This window comes from Elgaria multicarinata, chromosome 5 (genome assembly GCF_023053635.1).
Source record: "Elgaria multicarinata webbii isolate HBS135686 ecotype San Diego chromosome 5, rElgMul1.1.pri, whole genome shotgun sequence".
Lineage (NCBI taxonomy): Eukaryota > Metazoa > Chordata > Lepidosauria > Squamata > Anguidae > Elgaria > Elgaria multicarinata.
The window spans coordinates 137,020,406-137,032,851 of record NC_086175.1 but is presented as its reverse complement, the minus strand read 5'-3'; the positions used below and the strand labels follow the sequence as shown (position 1 = coordinate 137,032,851).

The window sequence follows — 12,446 nt, the reverse complement described above, 5'->3', positions numbered from 1 at the left end:
CACAGGCATCTGTCCTGTATCCTCTGCAGTGAACACCAATCAGCTTTGTGGGAAGAGACCCTACTTCTGGTTGGCCCAGCAGTGGAGCAAAGCCAGAGTCATAGAATCATAGAATAGTAGAGTTGGAAGGGGCCTACAAGGCCATGGGATCCAGGGGATAAACAGCTTTGTGTAGAAAAGCTCCTCATGAGAAAATTTTAGAAATGGAAGTGGCAACATCGCTATTTCAAAATTTTAATCAAACCTCCACTATTCTCTAGTTGCCTTTCAGGAAAGAGTCATTGAGAAGCACAAAGGTTGGGTTCAATCATAGAATCATAGAATAGCAGAGTTGGAAGGGGCCTACAAGGCCATCGAGTCCAACCCCCTGCTCAATGCAGGAATCCACCCTAAAGCATCCCTGACAGATGGTTGTCCAGCTGCCTCTTGAATGCCTCTAGTGTGGGAGAGCCCACAATCTCCCTAGGTAACTGATTCCATTGTCACACTGCTCTAACAGTCAGGAAGTTTTTCCTGATGGCCAGCCGGAATCTGACATCCTGTAACTTGAGCCTATTATTCCTTGTCCTGCACTCTGGGAGGATCGAGAAGAGATCCTGGCCCTCCTCTGTGTGACAACCTTTCAAGTATTTGAGGAGTGCTATCATATCTTCCCTCAATCTTCTCTTCTCCAGGCTAAACATGCCCAGTTGTTTCAGTACAGTAAGCGTAACCTCCCCACGTACCCCTGGTCAACAATGTCAAGTAAAAGCTGCCCTCTTCCAGTGCAGTTTCTGCCCCTCTGCGATGGGCGTGGGGAATGCCAGGCAGAGGCAAAAGCTTTGCTCTCTGCCCGCTCCTATGGCAATCAAGCCCTGGTGAGGAAAGCCACCTGCGAAAACCCGTTTTTCTTACCAGCAAAACCATCTACACTTATTAACATTCATGAGGATTGTTGGCCTCCACTCAAAGTATGCACACAAAATGCTTTTGCACTCTGCACTTCCACACAAAACAGCTACGGCAGAAAATGTAAACCCTAATATGCCACCTAGCTCCTCCCTGCCTTTGTCTGTTGTTAGGAAAAAGTCTTCCCTTAAAAACAGGGGTGACCCTATGGAAAGGAGGACTGGGCTCCTGTATCTTTAACTGTTGGATAGAAAAAAGAATTTCAGGAGGTGTCCTTTGTATGCATGAAGCACCTGGTGAAATTTCCTCTTCATCACAACAGTTAAATCTGTGGGAGCTCTGCCCTCTTTTGCATCTGGTCGCTCTAGTATATTGTAAAGAAGATCTAACATGTGACTGTAAAAGAAAAAATGGTTTCAGTAAATGTTGTACAACCAACATTCAGGTCCTCTGCTAAGTTTAAAACACCTCAAGCACTTTTGGAGATGCCACTCAGCTCTCTGACATTCAAGACCAGAACATTTCTCAAGAGCAAACCCTGCTGAGGGCCTTGCGGATCTCTTTGGTTTTGATGCTGTAGATGATGGGGTTCAGCACCGGAGGAACCAGGAGGAAGATGTTGGCCATGAGGGAGTGCACCAGAGGAGAAGCGCGTGTGCCGAACCTGTGTACCATCGACAGGCCGATCATTGGGGTGTAATAGACTACGATGGCACAGATGTGGGAGACGCAGGTGTTGAGGGCTTTGAGACGCCCTTCCTTTGAGGAAATGCTCAGCACGGTCTTCAGAATCATCCCATAGGACAAGACAATACACAGAGAATCGAGCCCAAAAGTAAAGAGGACAACAAACAGGCCAGATTGGTTGTTGACCGTGGTGTCTGCGCAAGGAAGCCGGATTAAATTAGGGTGCAAACAGTAGGGGTGAGCGAGGACGTTGGACCTGCAAAATGGCAGCTCCCGCAAGAGAAGAGGCAGTGGAGCCATCAGGACTATGCTCTTCAAGGCAACCCCTGAGCCTATCATGAAGATCCTGGCATTTGTCAGGATGGCGGCGTATTGCAGTGGCTTGTAGATGGCTATGAAGCGGTCGAGGGCCATGGCCCAGAGGACGCCCGAGTCCATGATGGAGAAGCAGTGGATGAAGAACATCTGGCCGAGGCAGGCGTCAAGCCCAATCTCCCTGGCATCAAACAGGAAGACGCTGAGCACCGTGGGGAGGGTGGAGAGGGACACCCCCAGTTCACTCACAGCCAGCATGGAGAGGAAAAGGTACATGGGCTTGTGCAGGCTCCGGTCCTTCACAATCACCAGGAGAACGGCGCTGTTTCCCAAGAGAGCGATGGCGTAAGCGGAGCAGAAAGGGATGGAGACCCAGATGTTTCTTGCCTCCAGTCCCGGGATGCCCGTCAGGAGGAACGTGGGAGAGAGGAAGCTGTGGTTTCCCAGTGATCCCATGAAGAAGAAAATGAACCCATCAAGCACCTGCCTGGAAGTACATTTATTTATTTATTTATTTATTTATTTATTTATTTATTTATTTATTTATTACATTTCTTAACCCTCCAATAGCATAAGAATAGAAGAAGAGCCATGCTGGATCAGAGATCAGAGCAAGGCTCCATCTAGTCAGCACTCCATTCACACAAGCAGGACACAGTGCAAAAGCACTCTCCTACCTATTTTCCCAAGCGACAGGTATATATATATACAAGCTTACTGCCTCGCATACTGGAGGTAGCACACAACCATCAGGGTAGTAGCCTTGTCCTCAGGGAACTTATCCAACCTCCTTTTCAAGCCATCCAAACTGGTGGCCGTCACCACATCTTGTGGCAGTGAGTTCCATACTATAGCTCTGCGCTGTGTAAAGGAGTCCTTCCTTTGATCTGTCCTGAATCTCCCACCCCTCAGCTTCAGGGTATAATGACCCCATTGGGTTCTAGTATTATGGAAGAGGGAGAAAAAATGTCTCCCTATCCATATATTAAAGACGAACATTTATTGAATACTCAGTCACAAAGGACTTCATTTTTATTCATTTATTTATTAAACCCTGTAGAGACTGATGCCCTACTCTGTGTTCGGCTTGCCTGACCGTGGGAGGGCCATTGCAGGGGTATGGGGGAGGGGGGCGAATGAGGAGCCCCAGCATTGGTGGGCCTTTATGGTGACACTGGCCATGTCATTCCTGGTGCTGGGAGCAATGGTGCTTTCTCGAAAATGGCGGTTCTTCGGCGCAGCGGTGGAGCAGCCAGAGGGCAGCCGGAGGGCTGTTCCTGCTCTGTCTGGATCCCCCTCTGGATCCCTACTCAATGCTCCCCTCAATTCAGCACTTATTGGTTGAGACATTAGGGTGTGTCTGGGTACACCTGGCATACCCCTTGCGCACGCCTGTGACTAAAAGTAGGGATTGGATTACATTTAGCAGCATAAAAGTATTTCTAACAAACAAACAAATATCTGGGAACAAGTGAACTGCCTTGCACATTTTAGCAGCCCTGCGGCTAACATTTCCTAAACCCTAGCAAGGAAGAGCAGGCGGCTGGCTTTCGAGGGTTGGAGCGGCACGTGTGGTGGAGCACGCCAAGGAGTGTCCCGGTGCTCTCAAGCTGTTCTGAGGGACTGGCAGCTTTCCTTTTCCAAACACCAATTCGCCATCTTTGAGTTTCTGCCAAGTGTCTGGTTTCCTTCATTCATAACAGTGTTGTTGTTGTTTTAATGCAAAGATGCTTGGCACTAAATCGTTTTTTCAAAGGGGGAAGGAGAGCCGGGTCTAAGAGAAAGGAGCTACGTCAACAAGGATACCCTACACTAGACTCTTTTAGATGCCAGGTGAAGACCTTTTTTATTTTCTCAGCATTTTAATAGTTAAGCAATTTAATTTTAACTTCGCTGTTTTAAATTTGTATTTAAAATCTGTGTTAATTTCTGCACAGCTGCTTGATTTTATCCAGCGTGTGTCTTTGTATTGTATTTTATATTATGCTTTTATACTGTTTGTTTTACATTTTGAATGGCTTTTATGGTTTTAATTTTTGTAAACTGCCCAGAGAGCTTCAGCTATTGGGCGGTATAAAAATGCAATAAATAAATTAATAAATAAACGCCCAGCAAGTGCCCACCCAGCTCCATCTGCCCTTGGCCACGCCAGGCACCATCCGAACACGTGGGCCTGGGATGCGTGGCGCCCCCTCCTCCCACACGCTTCTCCGGTGCCCCAACATCCCCTCCCGGTGACTTGCCTCTAGCCTCCACTCTGGGCAGAGCTGCGTCGGGTCAGCATGGCGCCTCATTGCCCGCTGTTGCAATCTCTCTCCCTCCTGCTCCAGCACAAAGGCCCGGCTCCCAGCGAGGAGCCATTGATATGGCATCACGCCCCTCTTCCCAGGAGGCACGGTGGAGGGCTGCTGGGGACGGGCCACTGGCTCGCTGTGGCCCAGCTGGCTGCCTTTGCTCTCCTCAGCCTGTCCCTGTGGGAGCTGAGGAGAGCCGAAGGGCCTTGGTGCAATCCTCACACGGCTGCTCGCTCCGTGAGGGACAGCTCGCACGCTGCACTGCAGAGGACACGAAGGGGGGGTGCGTGCACACCTCAGCCCCCGGCAGGCCTGCTGTGGACATGGGCCAGGGAGTGGCGATCGCCGGTGGCTGCCCAGCATTGCCCCCCTCCCCCGCTCCACGCACGCACCGCTTCCTCCCGTTCACGTCCTCTGCACGGGCCACGAGACTATAAGCACATGGCCAGGCCCGCACCCTTCTATGGCACTGTTGACATTTTAGGTCCGTCTGAGTGCCAAGTTGAGAAAGAAAAAAGGGGAGGCGAAAGGACCGCAAGGATGCCCCCATAAGGGATTGGGAAACAGGCAGCTCTGGGCAACCTCAGGACGAAGGAAAACAGGTTGATTAGAAGAGTCTCTCTGTAAAGGTTGGTGAAGAGCCAGATGTTGGGGGGAGGAGGAGCAACAAGGCAGCAGCTGGGAGGGAGGAGCTCTAGGTCTCCTTTCCAAAGCCCAAGGGGCAGCGTGTGAAGGACGGAGCGTATTTAATTAGCATCGTTCGGGTTATGCTCCTGGACCCCAGTTCCAGAGAGGGGTGGACTTGCAGGGGCTTCGGCGCCTACTCGGACTTCAGCGTCCGAGAAGGAGAGCCCACGAGACCGGTGGCGTTTCTTTCATAAAAAGGGTCTCTTTTTACACTGTGTGTAAAACAACCACCACCCAACTCCAAGCAAACTCTGCTTTCTCTCAGCTGCCCAGCAGATCTCTCCGGGAGACAAAAAGGTCCATCACACCGACACGTTTGCCTTGGTTTGCCCTCGCTTCATCCCTCCCCCCCCCCTTCGTTTCCATAGCGAGTGAAGCCCTGATCACTGACACCTGTGCGCTTTTAGGGTTCATGCAGCTTCACACCTCTCCTCCCCTGCACACCGCGGTTATTCCGCTGAGATGCACTCTCGCCTTGTTGTACCCGCTACTGCACCTGCCCCGACGCCTCTGTTGAACCTCCCCCTGCAGTTTATTGGTTGTTGGTAGTTGTGGCAGTGAGGGTGATGGACATGGTGCCCTCCCCCCCTCCAGTGAGGGTGATGGACATGGTGCCCTCCAGTGAGGGTGGTGGACTCCCCTTCTTGTGCTGCATTTTCCCTGGGCAGAAGCTTTTCTTGTTGATGAAGAGATTACATAAAACCATCACACCTCTCTTCCCTAAGTAGCGTAGGCCCCTTTCTAAACCTACAGGTGTAGAGGGAGGGAGAGGGGGCGGTCCCGGACTTACCTGCTTCCGGGATTGTCGCCCTCAGTCTAAAGCTTTTAAAACTTGATTTTGTTCTGACTTTATACTGTTAGTTTTACCCTACCCAGTGCCTGTTTGCTTTCTCTTCCCGTCCTTATTGTTTTATTATGGTTTTATTAGAATGTAAGCCTATGCGGCAGGGTCTTGCTATTTACTGTTTTACTCTGTACAGCACCATGTACATTGATGGTGCTATATAAATAAATAAATAAATAATAATAATAATAATACGGGCAACGTCACAGGAGAAGCGAAGGTAGGGAGCGTCTTAACCCCCGGTGTGATGGAGCTAATAGAATAGTAGATTTGGAAGGGGCCTATAAAGCCATGGAGTCCAACTGGATGCAACACTCAAGATGAGCCTTCTTACCACACCTACGTGTAGAACTTGGCCTTTATCCCTATTAAATTTCATCCTGTTGTTTTCAGCCCAGCACTCCAGCCTATCAAGATCCCTTTGACGTTTGTTTCTGTCTTCCAGGGTATTAGCTATCCCACCCAATTTGGTGTCATCTGCAAATTTGATCAGCGTTCCCTGCACCTCCTCGTCCAAATCATTCATAAAAATGTTGGAGAGCACTGGGCCCAGGACTGAGCCCTGCGGTACCCCACTCATTGCCTCTCCCCAGTTTGAGAAGGTTCCATTGATAAGTACTCTTTGAGTCCGATTCTGTAGCCAACTGCGAATCCACCTAATAGTTGTTCCATCTAGCCCACTTTTAGCTAATTTGTTAATCAGAATATCATGGGGCACTTTGTCAAAAGCTTTGCTGAAGTCAAGATATATGACGTCCACAGCGTTCCCACGGTCCACAAGGGAGGTTACCTTATCAAAAAATGAGATCCCTAGAAGACCCCTCACGAAACAACATTGCAGGGAAGGATGGGTTCCTGAGGCAGATGGAGCCCCCCCTCCCTCCCCCCTCCCCTGAGTATCTATGGTCTTCTCTGATCCATGAGATTCAGGGGCGCTTTGGGTTTCTCTGGCAGAAAAAGAGCCGGTTGTGTCACTAGCTGGAGGGGCAGGTCTACAGGAGGCAGCAAAGAAGAACTGGGGAACTCCCTCCCTCTTCAATGTTCAAGCAAGTGGGCTTATTTAATAAACCAATATAAACAAATAACATTGATTTTAAAATGAAAAGCAGTCCATAAAAACTCAGAAGCAGCAATTTTTTTAAAAAAAATAACAAATATCCTACACCGCAGATAAACGTCAAGTTTTGTTTTGTTTTTGTTTTTGAAAAGAAAGATCTTATAGTGGCAGAGGAACATGAATGATGTGGCAGGACAGGAGCTGAACCTCCTGAGGCAGGGAGTTTCACGTTCAGGGTGCCTCAGCAGGAAAGACCGTTTCCCGTCTCATCCCCGTCAGCTGAGCCCTGGAAAGTGCAGAATTGGGTAGGGAGGGCCTCCCTTGGTGACCCCAGAGGACTGGCTGGTTCCGATGGGGGGAAGTGACCCTTCAGGGCGCATGCTGGTGAGCCTTGAAGGGCAATGGGCCTGGCAAGCGCCTTGAGTTGCACCTAGGAATGGACCGGTAACCAGCACAGCTCAGAGTAACATGCTCCCCTCATCCTGGCACCCATCAAAACTCTCCGGAAGCATTTTGCACCAGCTGAAATTTCTGGATGTTCTTCGAGGGCAGACCCAGGTAGAGTGGCCTGCCCTTGGGGAAAATCCACTCTAGATCTCAGGAAAGCTTTTAGGGTTGGGGCAGGTCTGCAACCTCCAGGAATGTAAATATTAATTGAGAACGAGGAGAAGATGGAATCTCATGATGCACCATAGGCCAAAGGCCAAGGCACTGAGCAGGTCTCCACTAGCTCCATCACCTCCTGGGATCTGCACTCCAGGAAGGACCAGAACCACAGCAACACTGTGTCCCCCAGCTCCATCCCAGCACACAATCCAGAAGGGGACTGTGCTTGAAGGTCCTGGGAGTGGCTGAGGGGTCCAGCAGCACCAACAGGGATGAACTCCACCTTCCCCACCATCCAGTCCCAAAGTAGATCATCCACCAAAGTGACCAAAGCCATCGCAGTTCCAGAGCCTTAAGAACGTAGGAAGAGCCCTCATGCTGGATCAGACCAAGGGTCCACCCAGACCAGCACTGTGTTCCCACAGTGGCCAACCAGCTGTCGACCAGGGACCAACAAAGCAGGACACGGTGCAACAGCACCCTCCCACCCATGTTCCCCAGCAACTGGTGTCAAAGGCTTACTGCCTCTCATACTGGAGACAGCACACAACTATCAGGGCTAGTAACATTTGATAGCCTTCTCCTCCAGGAATTCATTCAAACCCCTTTTGAAGCCACCCAAAATGGTGGCCATCACTACATCTTGTGGTAGTGAGTTCCATAGTCGATCTATGCACTGTGTGAAGAGGTACTTATATGCAGCCAGATGCTCTAGCTACAGTTTCTTCATGGTTCTACATTATTCTCCCCTCATTCTTTCGACAAAGCAGGTTCAGCGGTGAAGCTTCTTGACCCTGAGGTCAGAGGAGTCCTGGAGCTCCAACAGCACCAGCAATGAGGAGGAAGCCCCAGAGAAGGAGGGGCATTTGTGCCGTAGCAGAGAAACGGCTTAGACCGGCACCTGTCAAAATAAAAAGGAGGCCCGGAGGTTAAAGAAACTGAATTCTCAGCAATTCCTCCCTGAGCTGAAACTTCTTATTTCTGTCTCACTTTTTTCTTCTAACGTGCCGCTAGCCTGTGTCTGTTCCCTCTAATACTTAAAGCTGCGTTGCCATGCTTTCTTTGAATAAGGCAACTCTGCTGTAAGTCACAACAGACTTTCCAGTGTGGGTAATGGGCGCAGGAAGCAGCCGTTCCTTCTTCAAAGAAGCCAAGATTGAATGTGTGGTCATTGTAACGGCGAAAGCCACACACACGCCAAACAGAGGCTTGAGTTTTTTTTATTTTATCATGGCTGAGAGCAAGCAAACTGTGATTCCCATCAATCAAGATCAACTAAAGAAGTTTCGTATCCTGAAGCAGCAGCACAGTCATGTCTCACTGAAATTAAAATAATGCAGTCGCTACTGAAGAAGTTGAATTTGACCTTTGGTTGTTAGTTAATGTTTATGACGTTCAAGTCAGATAAAGTTCTGGGCATCTGGCCAGGTTTTATTTCATTTCACATTTTCTTCCTTTCACTTCCTCCTTTTTTAACAACAACAACAACCCTTTATATGCTGGGGGCCTACAAGGCCATCGAGTCCAACCCCCTGCTCAATGCAGGAATCCACCCTAAAGCATCCCTGACAGATGCTTGTCCAGCTGCCTCTTGAAGGCCTCTAGTGTGGGAGAGCCCACAACCTCCCTAGGTAACTGATTCCATTGTCGTACTGCTCTAACAGTCAGGAAGTTTTTCCTGATGTCCAGCTGGAATCTGGCTTCCTTTAACTTGAGCCCGTTATTCCGTGTCTTGCACTGTGGGAGGATCGAAAGAGATCCTGGCCCTCCTCTACGTGACAACCTTTTAAGTATTTGAAGAGTGCTATCATGCCTCCCCTCAATCTTCTCTTCTCCAGGCTAAACATGCCCAGTTCTTTCAGTCTCTCTTCATAGGGCTTTATTTCCAGACCCCTGATCATCCTGGTTGCCCTCCTCTGAACATGCTCCAGCTTGTCTGTGTCCTTCTTGAATTGTGGAGCCCAGAACTGGACGCAATACTCTAGATGAGGCCTAACCAGGGCCGAATAGAGAGGAACCAGTACCTCACGTGATTTGGAAGCTATACTTCTATTAATGCAGCCCAAAATAGCGTTTGCCTTTCTTGCAGCCATATCACACTGTTGGCTCATATTCAGCTTGCGATCTGCAACAATTCCAAGATCCTCCTCATTTGTAGTATTGCTGAGCCAAGTATCCCCCATCTTGTAACTGTGCCTTTGGTTTCTATTTCCTAAATGTAGAACTTGTAAAATGTAAAACTACAGCTTCCATGATCAGGGTGGGGGGCACAGGACAGGGGATGACATATGTATGACATGGCCCTGTACCCGTCTACTCCGAAGTAAGGCCTATTAAGTTCAATGGACCTTATTGTCAGGAAAGTGTGTATAGCATCACAGCCTTAATAACTAGTTTGTTTATTTGAAATACGTTAATCCCAGTTTACAATAAATAATTTTCAATGATGTGCACAGCATTTTCTTTAAACAACAACAACAATTTCTTTCCCGCCTCTCCCTCTTGATTGAGGTGGGGAACAACATCAAATATAAAAAATACTATAAAATATATAAAAATGTTTAAAAACATGTAAGAACATAAGAAGAGCCCTGAGGCTGGATCAGACCAAGGGTCTGTCTAGTCCAACGCTCTGTTCACACAGTGGCTAACCAACAAGGCAGGACATGGTGCAACAGCACCCTCCAACCCATGTTCCCCAGCAACTGGTGCATAATGTATAAAACTAATACACGATTAAAATAACAGCCGGACATTTTAGAACTAGAATTTAAAACAACTGATGGGCAACACAGCAGCCCCTGTTTAGCAAGAACCACAACAAGCCAGGACAATCCACTCACGGACCGTAGACCACATTGAGCTGGATGTTCCCTAATGGGGGCAACTCCTCCAAAAGGCCTTTCCTTGTCATGCCCTACCTGGCGGAGGATTCCTCTTCTTCATCAGAGAAAGGACTCCTGCTCCAGGTAGGGCATATGGCGTTTCCTGGAGGCAGCAGCAGCACCAGCAGCCATGTAACCACCAACTTCTGTTCACGAAAACATTCTGGAGAACCCCTTCCGGATCTCTTTGGTTTTGACACTGTAGATGATGGGGTTCAGCAATGGAGGGATAAAGAGGTAGACGTTGGACATCAGGATGTGAGCAACAGAAGGGACATTTTTACCAAACCTGTGTAGGACAGAGACAGCGATGATGGGGACATAAAACGAGAGAACAGCACAGATGTGCGCGATGCAGGTGTTCAGAGCCTTGCGCCGCTGATCCCGGGATGCGATGCTCAAGACGGTCTTCAGGATCATGATGTAGGAGAAAATGATAAACATGGAGTCCAACCCATAGGTGAAGAGGATGGCAAAGAAGCCGTAGATGTTGTTGACAGTGATGTCGGCGCACGCCAGTCGCATCATGTCTGGGTGGAGGCAGTATGCGTGGGAAAGGACGTTGGACTTGCAGATGGGCAGGCGCTTGATGAGGAAAGGGAAGGGGCAGAGCATGGCGGTGCTCTTGAGGGCGATGGCCAGGCCAATCCGGCCGATCCGGGCGTTGGTCAAGGTAGACGCGTAGCGAAGGGGGCTGCAGATGGCGACGAAGCGGTCCAAAGACATGGCCAGCAGGATCCCTGACTCCATGAAGGAGAAGGAGTGGATGAAGAACATCTGGGCCAGGCAAGCGTCAAAGGCCACGTCGCTGAGACCAAAGCAGAAGAGGGCGAGCACCGTGGGCAGGGTGGAGAGGGAGACGCCCAGGTCGTTGAAGGACAGCATGCACAGGAAGAGGTACATGGGCTCGTGAAGGCGCGGGTCCCTGCGGACGACGGCGAGCACGGCGCAGTTCCCGGCGATGGAAGTGGCGTACAGTGCGCAGAAGGGGATGGCGATCCAACGGTGGGCAGGCTCCAGGCCCGGGAACCCGGTGAGGTGGAACGTGGCAGGCTGGAAGCCGGTGAGGTTGAGCTCTTCCATGCGTCGCCAGAGGCTGCCTTTGGGCCTTCCTGGAAGGGAAACATCCAGGCACTGAGCCTGCGGCCACATGACAGGTGGTGGGGCGGGGCGGGGCAGGGTGTGTGACCTGTGGGTCCCAGAAGGGTACGAAAAGAAGACAAGGGCACCGGAACAGGGTTCCGAGAAGGCAGGGGTCCAGGGGGGTTATGAGGGCTGGGGCAGGCAGGGTCTTGCTTTGCTCAGAGCCTAAAGGCTGAGGCTGGAGACAGAGCCTAAAACGGCCCGTGGGCGGCTCTCCCCGCCTTTTCAGCCCACGTTTAAGACAGGGGCTGTGATGCTGCAATCGGCTGGCCCACCTCTTTCTGCCCATCGTTGAGGGGGCCCGGGGCCTTCCATAAGCAAGTGGGCAGCATTTTACTGGTCTGTGCTGAATTATGCCTGCCTACAGAGGCCGTTCATGGCCAGGAAGCCGTATAATCTTTTCAGAACGAAATAAATGAACCGATAACCCACCCAACCCAACCCAACCCAACCTTTGTGCTTCTCAATGACTCTTTCCTGAAAGGCAACTAGAGAATAGTGGAGGTTTGATTAAAATTTTGAAATAGCGATGTTGCCACTTCCATTTCTAAAATTTTCTCATGAGGAGCTTTTCTACACAAAGCTGTTTATCCCCTGGATCTACTTTCAGTTTCATCGCAGGATTGAGATCAAAGTTCTACACAAAGATATATTCCTCTCTTGCTTTTCCACTGCACAACCTCTAGGTGGCGGTGGGCTAGAGTGGAATAACGCAATCACACAAATAGGAAACTACCTTTCCTTTCACTTTCAGAAATAATATTCCATTTTCTCGACTCAAAAAACAACCACCACCAGAAAGTGTTCTTACAGCTTTTCTACATGAGACATTTGTCATGCATTCATCATTTCTTACTCAGGGTTGTTTATGAGTTCTTTAGGCGATGTTGTGACCATCCAGTTTTGCTTCTGTGTCTAACCAGCACTTTCAGCAAGTTCTTCTATCTTGGGGAAAATGCAGTATGCAATTTTGAAAGCAAAAGAAATCACTTTGTCCCTGGTGTATTTGCACCATTCCACTATACCACAGTAACACCTAG

The 12,446-nt window shown here is 49.6% G+C and overlaps 2 protein-coding genes across 2 annotated transcripts; both read right to left on the bottom strand.

Moving 5' to 3' along the window:
- Positions 1 to 1,413: 1,413 nt before the first annotated feature.
- On the bottom strand, positions 1,414 to 2,346 carry LOC134399693 (olfactory receptor 51G2-like). Its single transcript, XM_063127777.1, has one exon. The coding sequence runs from the start codon at positions 2,344 to 2,346 to the stop codon at positions 1,414 to 1,416; it is 933 nt and encodes a 310-aa protein (XP_062983847.1).
- An 8,067-nt stretch (positions 2,347 to 10,413) lies between these two features.
- On the bottom strand, positions 10,414 to 11,346 carry LOC134399691 (olfactory receptor 51I1-like). The gene has a single exon (XM_063127776.1). It carries the CDS (start codon positions 11,344 to 11,346, stop codon positions 10,414 to 10,416), a length of 933 nt encoding a protein of 310 aa, XP_062983846.1.
- Positions 11,347 to 12,446: the final 1,100 nt, after the last annotated feature.